Below are 16,729 nucleotides of genomic sequence, written 5' to 3' on the forward strand. Positions count from 1 at the left end.
ACTATATGAAAGTGCTATAAGTGAATTTATATAAACCTTCTGAAAGCAGGGACCAGGAAAAAGCTGTATTCTATTCTGAAATAAATAGTAGGATTTCATCACAGCAGCCTTTCTCAACCTTTTTACCTTGGAGGGATGCTTGGATAAAAATTATTTTTATCTATAGCCATCTCTCGTGGAACTCCTAGCAACTTCTTATGGATTCCAGGGAATCCTGGTTGAAAAACCCTGCATTAGAGTCTAGGTCCATTTGATCCTTTTATATCACATTTCCACTTCCAATGAAAGAAGGAAAGAATCTGCTAGGGTTTTTTTACAATCCTTTATTGCAATATTACAAAAGGGTTTTCAGAACAATCAGATTTCAAGTGATGATGAATAATATGGACAAACTTTCTTTAAAGCTGTAAAATATAGATACAGATATAAGTGGATCTATAAAAATAATTTCCCCTCAATTCCAAACTTCTATGAAGTTTATAGGATACTGACTTCCCATTTACCAGATCTGCCAGTAGCACTTCTGTTATGACTGAACAGGCTTAAGCACAATGAGGAGAAAGAGAAATAGCAAAAGAAGCACCTTTTTCTCGTTGGCAAACGTGGTCTCCAGTGGTGTTCTAGGTAGCATCAGTCCATATTCTTTTCCAACTGGAGCATTTCCAAATGGACAGTTATACCCATCATGACTGTTTATTCATACCTGATAATTCTCAAAAGTGATTTCTTATAAAAAGCAGCATTTAGAAACAAACAAACCCTTTTTTTTCCTGAACAAGAATACAACTATCGACTCCAGTGCAGTCTGCCGCTCATCATATTGTAAACTCTTTCGGGGAAAGAGGTTAATCTTTGACCCCCGTTATAAAAGCAGGCAATCCAATAGCTTTGATTTCCTATTACTTCTCCACCCATCCTTTGCATGTAGCTCTCCCGCCTCTTTTCTTTTCTTTCTTTCTTTCTGTCTTTCTTTCGCTCTTTTTGGCAGTGAAGACAAAGGGGGGATTTCTACATACAAGTTATAGCAGCACTTTTTGGGTGTACTCTGAATGTGGATTGACTTCAACACTGACTAATCTCTCAAACTAAGCAACCCAGAGGTATGAAGGAGAATAAGGGAGAACATTAAGGCACTAGTTTTGGACGTCAAGAAGAGATAAACAAACACTATCAAGCCCCTTCCCCCACTCTGCAGTTTTATAATACTTAGTCCACAAAATAAATAAAGTTGCTCAGGGGTTCTGGGGAGTAAGAAAAGGCAATTGGGTGCAAGGACAATTTATTGCTTCAGCCTACTGTGATGAGAGGATTTCTCCCCCTGTCCCCAAGTTTTCACTATGGCAAGCATCACTTTACAAGCACCTATACAAAGCTGGCCAAAACCCACTCATTTCCACTGAAAGACTAAGGACTTGTGCTACTATTAACCTTCAAGCTACTATTAACCTTCACTACTACTAACCTTTAAAGGATAACTAAGACTATTTTTTAGTATTGAGCAAAACTGGAAAAGGAAGCCACTAAGCTAGTGCTTCACTTGGTCTCTCACCAGTTGCCCATACATGGCAGCAAGAGAAAAGCAGTTTCAGCCAAGGAGGTCTCAGGCGAATACTTAAAATGTCTTCATCGAAGGTGAAGGCGAGTCGTTTAGGTAACAAAAGTGTGTTACATCTGACATGCGTGCAGCAGGCATACAGAAACAGTTAAGACAACATAGTTAAGATAACAGCAACGAAGCAAACCCAAACTGAAGAATGTTTGGAACGAAGACCCAGAACTTGCCTTTCCAAGCTGAACCATGTTCCAGTCATTCCAAAGAAATCAGGTTTGCAAGACAGAAACTGCCCTACTGCAAAATGCCATTTCCTGTCTGAGCCCCACCCTGTTCCTCTAAGACCCAATTTCACCACGGCCTTATTACAATGTCGATGTTCACTGGGGAAATCTTCTTGAACTTCCTTCGTTCTTTGGTGATGAATGCAGGCAAGCAAAATGTCCTCTCCTCTCCACAACCTACAAACCATCTACAAACCCAATAAGGAAATCCAACAAATGGTATGCTCATCAAGGACAAGAGGGATCCTCTCATTTTTGCAGGTGTCTACTATATACCATGCAGCTGTGGACAAGTCTACATAGGGACCACCAAATGCAGCATTGCCCAAACACAAATCAAGGAACATGAAAGGCACTGCAGACTAATTCAACCAGAGAAGTCAGCCATAGCAGAGCACCTGGTGAACCAACCTGGACACAACATATTATTTGAAAACACAGAAATGCTAGACCACTCTAAAAACTACCATGTCAGACTACACAGAGAAGCCATTGAAATCCACAAGCATATGGACAATTTCAACAGAAAAGAAAAACATGAAAATGAACAAAATGTGGCTGTTGTTTATTCGTTCAGTTGCTTCCAACTCTTTGTGACCTCATGGACCAGTCCATGCCCCAGAGCTCCCTGTCAGCTGTCACCACACCCAGCTCCTTCAGAGCTCCACCCCCAGCTCCTTCAAGCCAGTCACTTCAAGGATACCATCCATCCATCTTGCCCTTGATCAGCCCCTCTTCCTTTTTCCTTCCATTTTCCCCAGCATAATTGTCTTCTCTAAGCTATCCTGTCTTCTCATGATGTGGCCAAAGTACTTCATCTTTGCCTCTAATATCCTTCCCTCCAGTGAGCAGTTGGGCTTTATTTCCTGAAGTATGGACTGGTTCAATGTGTGTTGCCCCTGATCTCTTTAGTCTAATTCTAAATTGTGCAATAAGAAGTTCATGATCTGAACTACAGTCAGCCCCAGGTCTTGTTTTCACCAAGTGGATAGATGTCCGCCACCTTTGGCTGCAAAGGATGTAGTCAATCTGATTCGTGGCTGATGTGGCTACCAGTATTTTTTTTTAAAAAAAAAACCTCTAAAATCAGGACAGTAAATAAAGAACAGCACTCAGAAAACAGGGAATTCCAGACAAGAAATCTGGGCCAGCTAATCACCTCCCAACAAAGCATTCCTCCAGGCAGGAAGCAGCCGGGCTGTGAAGCTGCAAGTCCATTCAATGCTAATCAAGCTCGCCAATTGCAACATTCACACTTGCTTCAAATAGACAAAGAGTTATTTCTCCCACCTTGGACATTCCACAGATATATAAACCCCACTTGCTTAGTTTCCAACAGACTTCACAACTTCTGAGGATGCCTGCCATAGATGTGGGTGAAACGTCAGGAGAGAACGCTTCTGGAACATGGCCATACAGCTCGGAAAACTCACAGCAACCCAGTCCTTTCCTTCCTTTTCTGTGCCAGGTTCTACTTGCTGGGATCTGGGTGGTCACAGGGAAGGCTTGGTCACAGGTTGATGTCGGTGACATCCGTAGGAGTGCCGGTGGGGGTGACCTCCTGGCTGTCGGAGTAAGCGGCATTCTTGGAGGAGCTGTATTCCTGCCGTGGCTGGGAGGTCTGCTTCAGGTTCTCGGCCAAGGCAGCTTCAATCTGCTCCTGACAAGCTTTCAGACAGTCCTGGGAAAGGGATGAGAACATCAAAGGAATGGTTAATTTCCACTTCTTATTTTTCATCTGAGGCATAAGACTATTTTCAACACAACATTAACTGAGCAAACCTTGAACTGAAGTTGGAAAAATGACTATGCAGATTGACACTACTTTAACTGCCATAACTCGATGCTCTGTAATCATGGGAGTTGTAGTTTTACAAGGTCTTGGGCCTTCTCTGCCACAGTACTGGGTTCTCACCAAACTGCAAATCCCAGGACCCCATAGCATTGAGTCTTGCCAGTTAAAGTAATGTCAAACTGCATTAATTCTGTATAGTGTAGATGCACCTTATGTTGGCTTACAGCTCCAAGAACCTTTAACCAAATGCTTCTTCTAGCTGGAAAATTCTGGGAGCAACATAGTCCAGAAAAGTAATATTTTCAAGCTTTGAAAATTGTAATGTTTGTGCTGCTACAGAAATGGAAGCAGAGTAGCCTCAATAAGCAAGGTAAAGTCTGCTCTTCATTTAAGGTGTAATAATGCTTCAAAAACCTGGCTAAAGGGATCTCCTTTCTGCCAACACTTCTCAAACCTCACCTGTCTCCATTTGCTCTGTGATATTTGGCACTATTCTGAGCACATCTGATATTTGCACATGCTCTGCATCCTCGCTGGCAACGTTACTGGCAAAGCTCCCTCCATAGTGGTTCGGAGCATGTGCAAGGAACCGGCATGTGGATTACATCACCAAGCCTGAACACGGCTGAAAAGAGGCTCCAGACAGGGTAAACTCTCTACACAGTCACTTCCATATAAAGTAGGTTTTAACCCCCTCTGCATCCAAAGAATAATAAAAAAAAATCAAAACAGGGCAGGAGAATTATTTCATAAATGCCTCTAAACCCAATTGGGGGAAAAAACAATTTAGCAACTTGTGCTCAGTAACACTACATATCTAGCAACAAAGAAAGGTACTTTGTTTTCTATTTTGATTATGAAGGGCGAGACAGAAAAACTGGGGGAGAGAAGAGAGTGGAAGCAACATGGTAAAAATAAATTACATTGTGGCAATTACTGGGGGAGGGTGCTTTTTGCATTCGCTTATATTGTTTGAAGCAGTTTACAGGTCCCATCCCTCCCAAAATAGGAAGGATATGGAAGTGCTGTGTTTTTTAAATGTATAATAATAATAATAATAATAATAATAATAATAATATTTTTTCATGTCAGGAGTGACTTGAAAATGCAACTTGCTTCTGGTGTATGAGAACTGGCTGTCTGCAACGACGTTGCCCAGGGGTCGCGCAGATGTTTCACCATCCTTGTGGGAGGCTTCTCTCATGTCCCTGCATGAGAAGCTGGAGCTAACAGATGGGAGCTCACTCCTGGATTCAAACCGCCCATTGTTTAACCCATTGCTCTACCGGAGTCTTCAATAATGATGATGATGATGATAACGTGGCATTAGAAAATTGAGTAGTATGCTTTTACTATCTGAAATCTCATACATTTTATGCTTCTAAAGTAAAAATGTGGCTTCAGCCAAATAAGGCATTTTCAAATTTTCTGAAATAAGTCATTTTTTTCCCCTGGGGAAATTTTTGGGACAGTCACATCCCTACCCCTAACATGTTGGAGGGGTTAGTTGCAACTGAGACAGTTCTGCAACTGACATTAGAGCTCTAAAGCTTAATACACACCAACTAAGGATGCTTCACCATTAATCTTGAAACCTCTGCAATTGGAAGCCTCAATACTAGGTGGATAGCTACCTATATAAACTTAGCTATAGAGCTAGCTTATTTATAGACTGGTTGGTGTTCTGTCTCTAGAATCTGATACAAGGTTCCAACACTGCATCAGCTTGCACTTCACTGTTCCCTGATATAGGTATAGTTCAAATAGTGTCTGAATACAATTTTTAAAAAATCAAGATAGTCTGTCTGAGTAGGTACCTAATGACGAGGGTTTTAAGGTAGTGTTAATGAATTTTAATACAGCCAGCCTCTCTTGCTCTTCAGGAAAAGGGCACAGGCAGCAAACCAAACATTAAAGGAATGTTAATCCTTCCCTATGCTATCCAAAACTTTAACAATATACCCATTCCAACATACATTCAAATTCAACTTAAGAACAAACCTACAGAACGCATCTTGTATGTAAGTCTGCCTGCTTGCATATTCTAACTCGCTGGCCAAGCTGGATGGAGTTTCTGGGATTTGAATTCCAAAGCATTCAGAGGACCAAAGGCTGGGAACCCCTGATAACAGACATGACTTGTCGCAGGTTCTATTACCTTGCAGTTATGTCTCTATTGTTTGGCAAAGCTCCTGGAAAGAGTGCAATGGAAGAAATGTTTTGAGAGGTCGAGAAAAAAAATGGAATTCAGCCGTTACATAAGAATTAACTACTGAACAAGTTCTTTGTTGTATTTTTAGCATTATGTTCCACTAACACAGAGGTAGGCAACTGCTGGATGGGGAGAGGGGGGAGGAACCTGGCATCACACTGAACTCTCATCTTGTTTTATCTTTGGAAATGGACTCAAAATAAAGCAGGGGAATTTGTCTATTATCTGGGCATTTTTCAGTTGTTTTTAGGACCAAAAGATGACTTTATTTAACAGAGCACCAAACCAGAACTCAAATCTCTGGTTCACTTATTAAATAAGGAGTGACTATTCCTGCCAGGATTGTTATTTGGTATATTAAGAACTCAAAAGTCTATTTTTCCATGTTCTCTACACAAGACACATAACCTTCATTGCAGAGCGCATGACAACTCATCAGTCCATACAGCAGTTCATACTATAATTGCGGGGTCTGTTGGAAACTAGGCAAGTGAGGTTTATATATCTGTGGGATGTCCAGGGTGGGAAAGAACTCTTGTCTGCTTGAGGCAGGTGCGAATGTTGCAATTGGCACCTTGATTAGCATTTAATGGCCTTGCAGCTTCAAATCCTGACTGCTTCCTGCATGGGGGAATCCTTTGTTGGGAGGTGTTAGATGGACCTGATTCTTTCTTGTCTGGAATTCCCAATTTTTAAGTGTTGCTTTTTATTGTCTGTCCCGATTTTAGAGTTTTTTAAAATACTGGTAGCCAGATTTGTACATTTTCATGGTTTCCTCCTTTCTGTTGAAATGGTCCACATGCTTGTGGATTTCAATGGTTTCTTTGTGTAGTCTGACATGGTGGTTGTTAGAGTGGTTCTCAAATAATATGCTGTGTCCAGGTTGGTTCATCAGGTGCTCTGCTATAGCTGACTTCTCTGATTGACTTAGTCTGCAGTGCCTTTCCTGTTCCTTGATTTGTGTTTGGGCACTGCTGTGTTTTGTGGTCCCGATGTAGACTTGTCCACTGCTGCATGGCATATGGTATATGGCCTTGCAGGCTTTGAAGTTGCAATGCCATTAAATGCTACTTAAGTTGGCCAACTGCAGCATTCACACATGTATCAAGCAGAGAAGTTTTCTCTCCCACTCTGGACATCCCACAGATACATAAACCTCACTTGCCTTGTTTCCAACAGACTCCTCAAGCTCTGAGAATGCCTGCCATAGATGTGGGAAAAACATCGGGAGAGAATACTTCTAGAATATGGCCATACAGCCTGGAAAACTCACAGCAACCCAGTGATTCCGGTCATGAAAGCCTTGAAGAACACATTCAACAATGAAACATTCAGAAGGTGACACAGCCAGTATCCTGACATCCCCTTCTGCTTCTTATGAGGCAATATCCAATCCTGCTGTCTGTGGCAGGAAGAGGCAAGGGACTGTGGCAGTACAACAAGATAGAAGACCACATCTGGTTTGCAAGGGAGAAGCAGCTATCACAAGCTTTCCTGTGTCTTGCTCCACTTGGAGGGGAGCAAATGCCACAAGCATGTGTTCCATTTCCCACTCTTCCGATGAGACAATGTACAAAACACTGCCATAGTGCTATAAATTATTTAGTAATTAGAGTTCTCTTTCCTCCCACCTCCCGTTTTGCAAGTATTTGAATCGGGTAAATTCCTTACAGCCCGGTTCTTCATAAAACAGCACTGCCAAGGTAATGATCTTAATACAAGGGAAAATCTTGACCTTCAAGTTAGGAAGCAGTTGCATGCAGCAATGACTGGTTTCAGGAAGATGTGGAAACCCCTGAAGTTCTGCAGTGAGCCACAGCGGTGAGACCCAGCAGATGCCTTAACCCGATGCACTACCCTTTCTTTAAAGGCCAAGCATCAACTTCTTGTCCCAGCTTATCGTGAAGTGACATTTCATGTTGCAGTTTCACATGGACCCCCAACAGACTCCTCGAGGCTGGCTCTGTTCGCAGAGATCCTGTCATACGGGTGTGCACAATCTTACGAAGAATCCACACGTCGTTCTTAGAAATGACAAAGGATGTGGCAAGTAAAAATAGTAACACCCAACACCCATTCCCCAAGACGGTTCCAGTAACTGTAGCCTCTAAAGCCTCCTCTCTATAGCAAGAGGGCCCACTGAAGGCCGTTCTATAATTTGGGTCCAGCTTCCAAGTATATAGGAAGGGAAGCCAAAGCTACAAAGAGAAGAGGATTTGCATCTAAGAAATTAGATGCATTGTAATTAGGGCTCTCCACAGAGAGTGAAAATGCTGTGTGTAAAGAGAGAGAGAGTAAAAAAACTGAACTTCCCAACTCCATTCTGTGCATCCCCCAAAGTGTTCAGAAAGCTAAGGAAGGACCACACCTGGATGGACAAACACATACTTTGCACACCAGATGGACCAGCAGATCCAGCATCTCCAGATGGAGGTTGAAAGATTTTTTTAAATTGTGCCAGGAGACACTTGAGAAATTGCAAGTCACTTCTGGTGTGAGAGAATTGGTCGTCTGCAAGAACGTTGTCCAGGGGATGTCTGGATGTTTTACCATCCTGTGGGATGCTTCTCTCATGTCCCCGCATGGGAAGCTGGAGCTGACAGATGGGAGCTCATCCCACTCCCCAGATTCAAACCGCCAACCTTTAAGTTAGCAGTCCTGCCAGCACAAAGGTTTAACCCATTGTGCCACCGGGGGCTCCTGCTTGAAAAGATTAGCGCCTAGGATACTGTAAGTTACATTTTTTGCCTGACAACAAGAATTGATCCAGTCAGTGGTCATGTTGATTAAAGGATTCTGAGAGTTATTTTTTAAAAGTAACTTGCCTAAAGCCCTGGAGAGCCACTGACTATCAGTGTGTGAATGCTGAGCTATATAGACTTATCTCATGAGCTTACAACATGCCCACAACTATTTAAGATGTCCACAGTGAGCAAGTGCCACGTATACTCAAAGATAGCATTGCCTCTGGCAATCACAAGTATTTGGCAACTTTGCCTTTTAGGAGCCTGAGCTTCTGGAAGTGTCAGGCAAGCTGCTCACAAGAGAGATTTACAGCAAAGGACATGGACAACTCTATAGGTAACATGGATGCCTATCCAATGCAGCATCCATAGTCATGGTAAAACCATTCAGAGATAAAAATGTTTACCTTTGTTGGAAAATGCACACTAAATAAACTCATACAAGTAACATGCTAACATGAAACAAAGGAATATGGCTGTGGCAAATACAAAGAAAGTATGGCCCACAAAAATGGTTCTGTACTCCCTTCAAGAAAATGACCATATGCACTGAAGTAATCCGTCCATAGCTCTTTGCCATCCCACACTGATGCTGTCCACATGCTCACTTAAAAGAAGAACAGGCCATATTCTTCGGGCTGCCAAGTAAAATGTGGCAGGCAAGAAAGGTCAAGAAGGTTGAAAATGCAATAAGAAGTACACTAACAGTTTTCTTGGGACCTGCACAACTACCAAGAAGCCAAAGGTAACCAGGACGAAAACAAACCTTTGATAATATTCAAACCCCTTGTCAGATTCCATGTGTATTGTTTAACCAGCTTGATAGCATTAACCTGTCGAAACAACATGCCCATAGGTGACGATATACACAGAATATCTTCCGGAAGTTTGGATCTTGATGTCTCAAGCAAGTCATCAGCCTTCTAATCCATCCCTCAAAATTAGAGTTTGTACTCTGAAGAAATAACACATTCCTTCATTGAGCAGGAGCCACTTCCAGGTGCAGAAGAGTAACAAGGTGGCTCCTAATAACATTGCTGGGACATTACCTTTGCAGGAAGCATTGTAAGTTCTCTACTGCTAAGTGTAAAAGTGCTCTAGCATTAGAGTGAAATAGCACTCTAGAAGTCCATCCCTATCATGCTTCCAAGACAATATTGTTAGATGTAAAAACAAATCATGCAAGATGCTTTGCTTGAATTTTGTGGAAAGAAAGAAGGACATTAGAAATGAAAATGAGATTATACCCTCCTGAAAGAGGCTAGAACGGCCCCCTTAATGCTGTCATTTCAGAAGCAAGTAAAAACCTTCCTTTGGAAGCAGGCCTTCCCCAAAAAAGGCCAGTATATTGACATTAATTGTAATGTGCAATATGTGAACTATATAGCAGATCGTCGACAATTGGTTTGTTTCACGGCATAAAGGAATAGGACATTACATGGGTTTTAACTGGTAAGTTTTCAATTTTATGTTGCTATACTAGTTTTATGCTAGTTGTTTATGCTAGTTTGGAAATCCCTCCCCAGGGAGATTAGACAGGCTCCCACATTATCCTCCTTTTGTAGAAACTTAAAAACGTGGCTCTTCAATAAAGCCTTTGAGAATATTTAGCCCCTAGTTGTCCTGCGTAGTAGTCGCAAATCCTGCACTTTATCCCATGCCCTGTCTCCATTACTGCAGCTGGCACTTATTTTATTCCTAATGTTTACCGCCTGACCATAGTCACAGTAATTTACCACCACGGTTAGAAGATTGCAGATTGATTGAGTCTGAATTGATGTTTTTATATGTACATGTGTTTTATTGTATTGTATATTATATTGTGTTCACTTTTATGTTTGTTTATAGGCACTTTGTACTGTCTGTAAGCCGTCCCGAGTTCCTTCGGGGAGATGGTGGCAGGATATAAGAATATAGTTGTTGTTGTTGTTATTTGTCAGGGGTAAGGGATGTTTATAATATTTCAACGTCTTAAATTGTTAATTTCTTATTTGTCAGGGTTCAGGTTCAAATTTTTGTTTGTAATTGTCTTGATTTTATATTTTCCCACCGTGCAAGAAAAGAAAGAAATAATAATAATAATAATAATAATAATAATAATAATAATAACAACATGAAGGGCAGACTGCAACTAATAGTGACAGAAACCCTTTTTTCATTGCATGGGGAAGAAACACCGCTTTCCCCCTGAAAAGACAGAACAGCTTTTCAACCTTGCAGGGGACCGACACAAGTGAGAATAAACAATCCAAGTCACTGCTTGAAGCCCTTCCTTGCTGACTCTTTAGCAAATGCCTATTAAACATGGCAGAAGGCATGGCACGAGACTTCATGAAGAAGATGCTAACTTTTCCTTCAAATGTCAGATCAGGAGACAAGATATTCAAAATAAACAAAAAGCGGAAAGGAAGCCAAAAGGAACTGGACAGCAGTAAAGACCCCAACTGATAAAAGTGAGTCCTTCCAACTTTGGACTGACTGAACTTTTCCAATGAAGCCTTGGTGACTTCAGTGCATCTAATCTTCTCTTTCAGTTTTCACTCTTTTATAATCCTCTCTCTACCTCCCACCTGTTCTGCAGTGCCTTCAATCAGCAATGCTCACAGGCTCACTATTCGGCTTTGGCCACATTCACCAGAGCAGCTTGCAAGCAGCTGGCTATGGGCAAGTGAGAAAGCCTGGGGCAAAAAGCCAACCAAAGTCACAGAGACAGCTTTCTGTGACTTTCGTACCAATCAAGCAGGGATCTGCAAGACAGGTACAGTTCTACAGCCCTCACTATACCTTGCAGTTTTCACCAGGTAGCAGAGTAACTGTTTCCCTTAAAACATCAGCTTTGCCCTTTGCTGGTGCCAAGGGAAAGCTCCGGAACAGTACTTGGAATGAATGTCTCCAGACTCCATAGTTGACCCTGGCAGGAATCTGACATCAGCCCACATGACCAGACACTAAGCTGGTTCCAGCCTTCCTTCATTGGCCAAGGCAATCTCTAACACCTGTCCAATCAGTGCTGGGATGCTTTTCAAAGGCTTACTGTGTATAGAAGGAGAAAAAAAAGAGCAACTGATGTGAGACATCATGCAAGCAATCAGTGGAGGCGCCATCTGCAGCGTGCGGCAATCATCCATTCACCAGCAGGCCAGGAAGCTGGCAGGGTGAACTGGGAAAATGCAGTTGGACTCTGGAGAGACAGCCAGATTCATGGCAACCCCCGCTGACAAGGGAAGAGTTGCAGCCACTCACTAGCCTGGCATTGTATCAAAATGGGAGCACTGGCTTGGGAATCAGGATAGAAGCAAAGGACGGAGCGGAAGGCTGCCAGCCAGAAGGCTCAGCTAGGAGAGGGCTCAGTATTTTCCTGTGCCTGCCATGTAGCCTTTGCACCTAGCAGGCAAAGAAAGCCAAGGGCATCCTCCGCTTCCGGAGGCCCCAACACTTCCGCACTGGACTGGAATTTAAAGAAGCCTCTGCTACTCTCAACTGTGTGGATATATGCACTGAAGAAAACAAAGTGTTGCATGCTACATACTCTGAAAGCTATTGTGGCTTTTTTTAATGCCATCAGCACGTTTCTTTCAAGTCCGAACTCACATGCATGCTTCTGAATGCTACAAAAAAATCCCCTCAGTTTTACTCTTCAATTTGGAGCTTTTCATGGTCTAGCAGCTGAACTTCTTTTAGGAGAGCTTTCTGGACTAGACCTGGATTGGGCATCAGGGACCAACTTAAGACTACTGACCCATCCATAAAGATACCCCTGCCTTTTTCAGAAAAGCAGAATTGCTGTCATGCTACCTCTTATTTTTCCTTTCAGCCCTTTGGGAGGGGTTAAGGTTCTCTGAGAAGTGGAAAAAACTATGCTGTGTTTTGGGTGAGCTTTGGGCAGCTTTTATCAATTTCTGAGCAATAAACTGATTCTCAATTAGATTTTTAAAATTGAAGAACAAGAGCTCTGGAGAGCACTATATTTTCTTCACCCTTGTTCTAGACCTTCTAGAGAAGTGGGGAGGGGAGCTATGTTACTGGGGAACTAAAGAAAACAGCAAGGTCTTTGGGTTGCCAAGAAAAGAAGGTATACAGGATACTGCTATTGATTACAGGAAGATTAGGAAGAACTTCCTGACCATATGAGCAATGGAACTCTCTGCCTCAGCGTGGATGCTCCTTCTTTGGAAACTTTTAAACAGGGGCTGGATAGCCGTCTGTCAGGGATACTTGTGCTTTTCCTGCATGGCGGGGGGTTGGACTAGATGGCCCATGGGATCTCTTCCAACTCTATGATTCTATGACTAATCTGTTACAGAATCATAAAGTTGGAAGGGACCATAAGGGCCAATCCCCTGCCATGGAAGACTACACAATCAAAGCACTCCTGACATATGACCATCCAGCTTGTTTAAATTTTTTCAGAGAATGAGATGGTGTTGAACAGCCCTTACTGTCAGGAAATCCTCTCTAAGGTTTAGATGGAATATATTTCCCTGTACTTTAAATGCACTGCTCAGTGCCCTAGTCTCCAGAGTAATAGAAACCAAGCTTGATCCATCTTTAATACAACATCCATTCAACATGGCTTTCAGATCTTCTACTGTTTCTACCATCTACTGCCCTCGTCTGGACATGCTTCAGTTTGTCAATATGTTTCTTGAACAGGGATGCTATGTTCCTACCAGATGATCAGCTGTCCAATTAGATAAGATAAATAAACGGAGGGGTCCCCATGCATGAAATTCACAAGACACGAATTCACAACATCCCCACTGGTGCGTTTGCTATCCCTCTGGCATTTAGATGCACAGCATTAATACAAAAGGTTATATTGAACACGCCAGGTGAAAAATGAAATGCCCTTTCTTAAGCATGCTCCTCAGGTAGAATGAAGGATTTTCTTTCATAGCCTGTTAAGCCTGCAATCCTGAACATAATCTATTGCAAAGCGGGTTCTAACTAAACTCAAAGAGAGAGACTCACTTCTGAAGAAATATGCACAGGACTACCTTGTAAATCACTGACATTAACCACATCAAGGAGAAGTTGATTTATTTACTTACTTCGTCAACTGTCCTTCCTTGACTTTAAACACATCTAGTTCAATTCTCTGTTACAATGTTCTCATCCTTTCTCCCGAATGGGGCACTAAGATACGGTAGGCTGTGAGGAATTGTGGGAGTTGAAGTCCAAAACACCTACAGGACCCAAGTTTGCCCATGCCTGTTCTAGAACCACCAATCAGATTTCTATTCTGAATATATACATCTCTCAATGCCCCTCCCTCAAATTAGACATCAGCAGCCCAAAAATTTATTGTCTTACTGTTGCTAATGTTATGCAGCCTTCTTTAATCTGATACACCATAATTAGTGAAGACTTTGGACTGCAACTCCCATCACCCCAAGCTAATAGTGTGGGATGAAAGAAGCTGCAACCTAAGCACATTTGGAGGCAGAATTAAATACCATTGTAGGGTTGTCTTTTTGGTTAGCTGTCTAGTTCTCTAATGGAAAGTAATCATCATTATTAATCATCTTTATAAAAAACAGTTACAGCCATGGTGAGTCATCAGCCTTGTTCAGGTACCTCAGCTCTGTTAGCATAAATATGGTTGTCCCATGTCTTTAAAATGCAGGTGAACGACTGGAGTCCTTCTACATGTATTTGGACTCAAATTCTCAACATGCTCAGATAATGACTAAGTTGCCCACACTGCTCCAAAAACAACCTTATCAAGTAAGCAACCGAACTATAATTTGTTTTCCCAAACTGAAGAAGGGCACAAAATGATGCTTGTTGTCATCAGAACATCTGGCCTCTTTATAAGTACAAATAACATCTTTTCTGTACCGAATGTGAAAATGTAACTGCCAATGGCTATCCTGGAATCAGGCAGCAAAATGAAAGCAGTACCTCCATTTCCCCCTTCAATCTTCTGCAATCTCCAACTGCATACTCACCACTTCTGTGCCAGTTGTACTAGCAAGCAACTCCATAAGCGCCTCGCCGGAAAAATCACTGGATGAGGTAGAGAGGCCGTGGACTGCCGCTCCAATGCTGCCTGTAGCAATCATGGAAGGTGGGTACATTGCAAATGTGTAATCTACAAATTCCAAAGGGAGAGAAAGGACATTAGGAGAAGGGAAGACAGACAAATCTACCTGCTTGCTGCTACATCTAGTACAATATTCCATTGAAACCAGAAAATGAGGAAGGGGAGAGACTTAAGACAGAGTCCACATGCTGCATAAATTCAAAACTAAACCTAAGCAAATTTATGCTAAGTGACTAGCATTCTCTACTTTAGTTATGCAACTTTGGCAGAAGCATTGAATATCAACAAGATACATACTTCCTGCATTTTTGGAAGACATAATATAGATGTTTCTTTAATTTTTTTATTTAAAATAATTATATCCTGCTACATTCTCCACTCGGTAGGTCAGAACAAGCAGTGCAATAAATAATATTACAGTTCTGTACCTGTCTTTTTTCTGAATTTGTCTGCAGGTCTATACCCACTTTTCCAAGCTACATTAAAACCAGTAGGAACTATTTCTGAATAAAAATGGATAAATAGTGCTAGTCCCCCAAAACTTATCAGAAGTAACTCCAATTCTTAAGAATTGGGACTGCAGCCTCTTCTCTGTTGTATCAAGAATATGTTAGCAGATCCCCACTAAAAGAGGATTCAACATGCAGTGAGGCTATGATAAAAAAGCCCTCCTTTTTATGAAGGTCATCTTCACTCACAAAACATAAACAAAAAACCCATGGAGCAGAACACCTTGAGATGATGGTAATGTGCAGAAAAAACTTGTGGAGTAAGGAAGACCTTAGCCTGTGAAAGGCTTTGGGCATTAAAAAACCAACTTCTCAAATTCAGCTCAGCAACTATCGAGTTGCATTAGGAATTTGGAAACAGTGCTTAAAATGGGAGCTCACAACCTCTGAGGATGCTTGCCATAGATGCAGGCGAAACGTCAGGAGAAATGCCTCTAGAACATGGCTCTATAGCCCGAAAAAACCCACAAGAACCTAGTGCTTAAAATGTTCATACGATTCATAAGCTTACGGAAATCATTTTGCAACAAAATGCAAGGAGTGGTCTGCACAAATGGACCATAGAAGGATATGTTGAAAACACTGGGCACCAAATGTATCTATAATTAATAGTTAACTATTGTTTCCTGTGGGAGCACTGTTAACATCTCAATACATCAGCCCTTAATAACTGCAGTGGAAGGAAGAAGGGGAAACAGTACTGCATGATGCATTCCCCATTCACTTCCAGGTCAAGAGTGACTGGAGAACACATCCTAGAGTTCCAAAGTAACCACAAAGCATTTCCTTTTTCTAATACCTGAACCTAGAAAAGAAGCAAATGGCACATGGAACCTGTCCAAGATGCTTCATTACCTAACAGTTGCTTCTTTTTGATAGCATGTTATGTGAAGCCAGCTAACATTAAAGATGCATGTGACTGTGCACCTTTGTCCTTGCACTCGTGACAGAAACATGCAGCTGTAGACATGGCAAAGTTCAAATCTGATTCCTGACTGCACAAAAAGGCTCAGGACTGAATGGATGCCTATTTTAGATGACCACTGGAATGCGAGTGGTGAGCCAGGCATTCCATCTCAATTAGACAGAACACTGAGAGAAGACAAAACTATACAACAGAGTTGTGAAAGTTCTCTCAGCAAAATGGAAACACAAGAGAGAGAGTGTGTGTGTTAAGGTGACTACACAAAGTGAGTTAAGCAAGTGCTAAACTTTAGCCAAGTAGTGAAAACTTCTGACCTAAATCCACTTGCTAGCGCCAGCGAAGGAGGACCCACAGAAGCAATGTAATGTATGGAACTGTCTTACCATTCCTTAATAAATTCAGTGTGTCTCCTTTACAAGGGACTGGCAATTGGATTAAGACCTCTGATAACAGAAAGAATGGGCCTGCTCTTCTTTATAGATGCAGATTTTTTTTCTGCATCTATTGAGAATCTTTTAGAATGGCAGGTCTTTCAATCTTATATATTAAGAATAATAAATCACCCTTGCTTTTCCGAAAGTGTTTATAACCCAAAGCTCAGGAATAAAGGGACTTGAGATCAAACATAATGCTATTCAGATTCTCTTAAAATAAGAATCTTA

The 16,729-nt window shown here is 41.7% G+C and overlaps 1 protein-coding gene across 2 annotated transcripts in view; it reads right to left on the minus strand.

Annotated features, from left to right (window-relative positions):
- Positions 1-2,907: 2,907 nt before the first annotated feature.
- CCND3 (cyclin D3) overlaps positions 2,908-16,729 on the minus strand; it is a 100,835-nt gene continuing 87,013 nt past the window's right edge. For both annotated transcript variants that reach the window (XM_060773049.2, XM_060773048.2), the window contains exons 4-5: positions 14,539-14,681; positions 2,908-3,517 (exon numbers count right to left, since the gene is read on the minus strand). In XM_060773049.2, the coding sequence (XP_060629032.1) occupies positions 3,347-3,517; positions 14,539-14,681 (314 nt within the window). In that variant the 3' untranslated portion in view covers positions 2,908-3,346. The remainder of the gene's footprint in view (positions 3,518-14,538; positions 14,682-16,729) is intronic.

The sequence above is a fragment of the Anolis sagrei genome, chromosome 4 (genome assembly GCF_037176765.1).
Source record: "Anolis sagrei isolate rAnoSag1 chromosome 4, rAnoSag1.mat, whole genome shotgun sequence".
NCBI lineage: Eukaryota > Metazoa > Chordata > Lepidosauria > Squamata > Dactyloidae > Anolis > Anolis sagrei.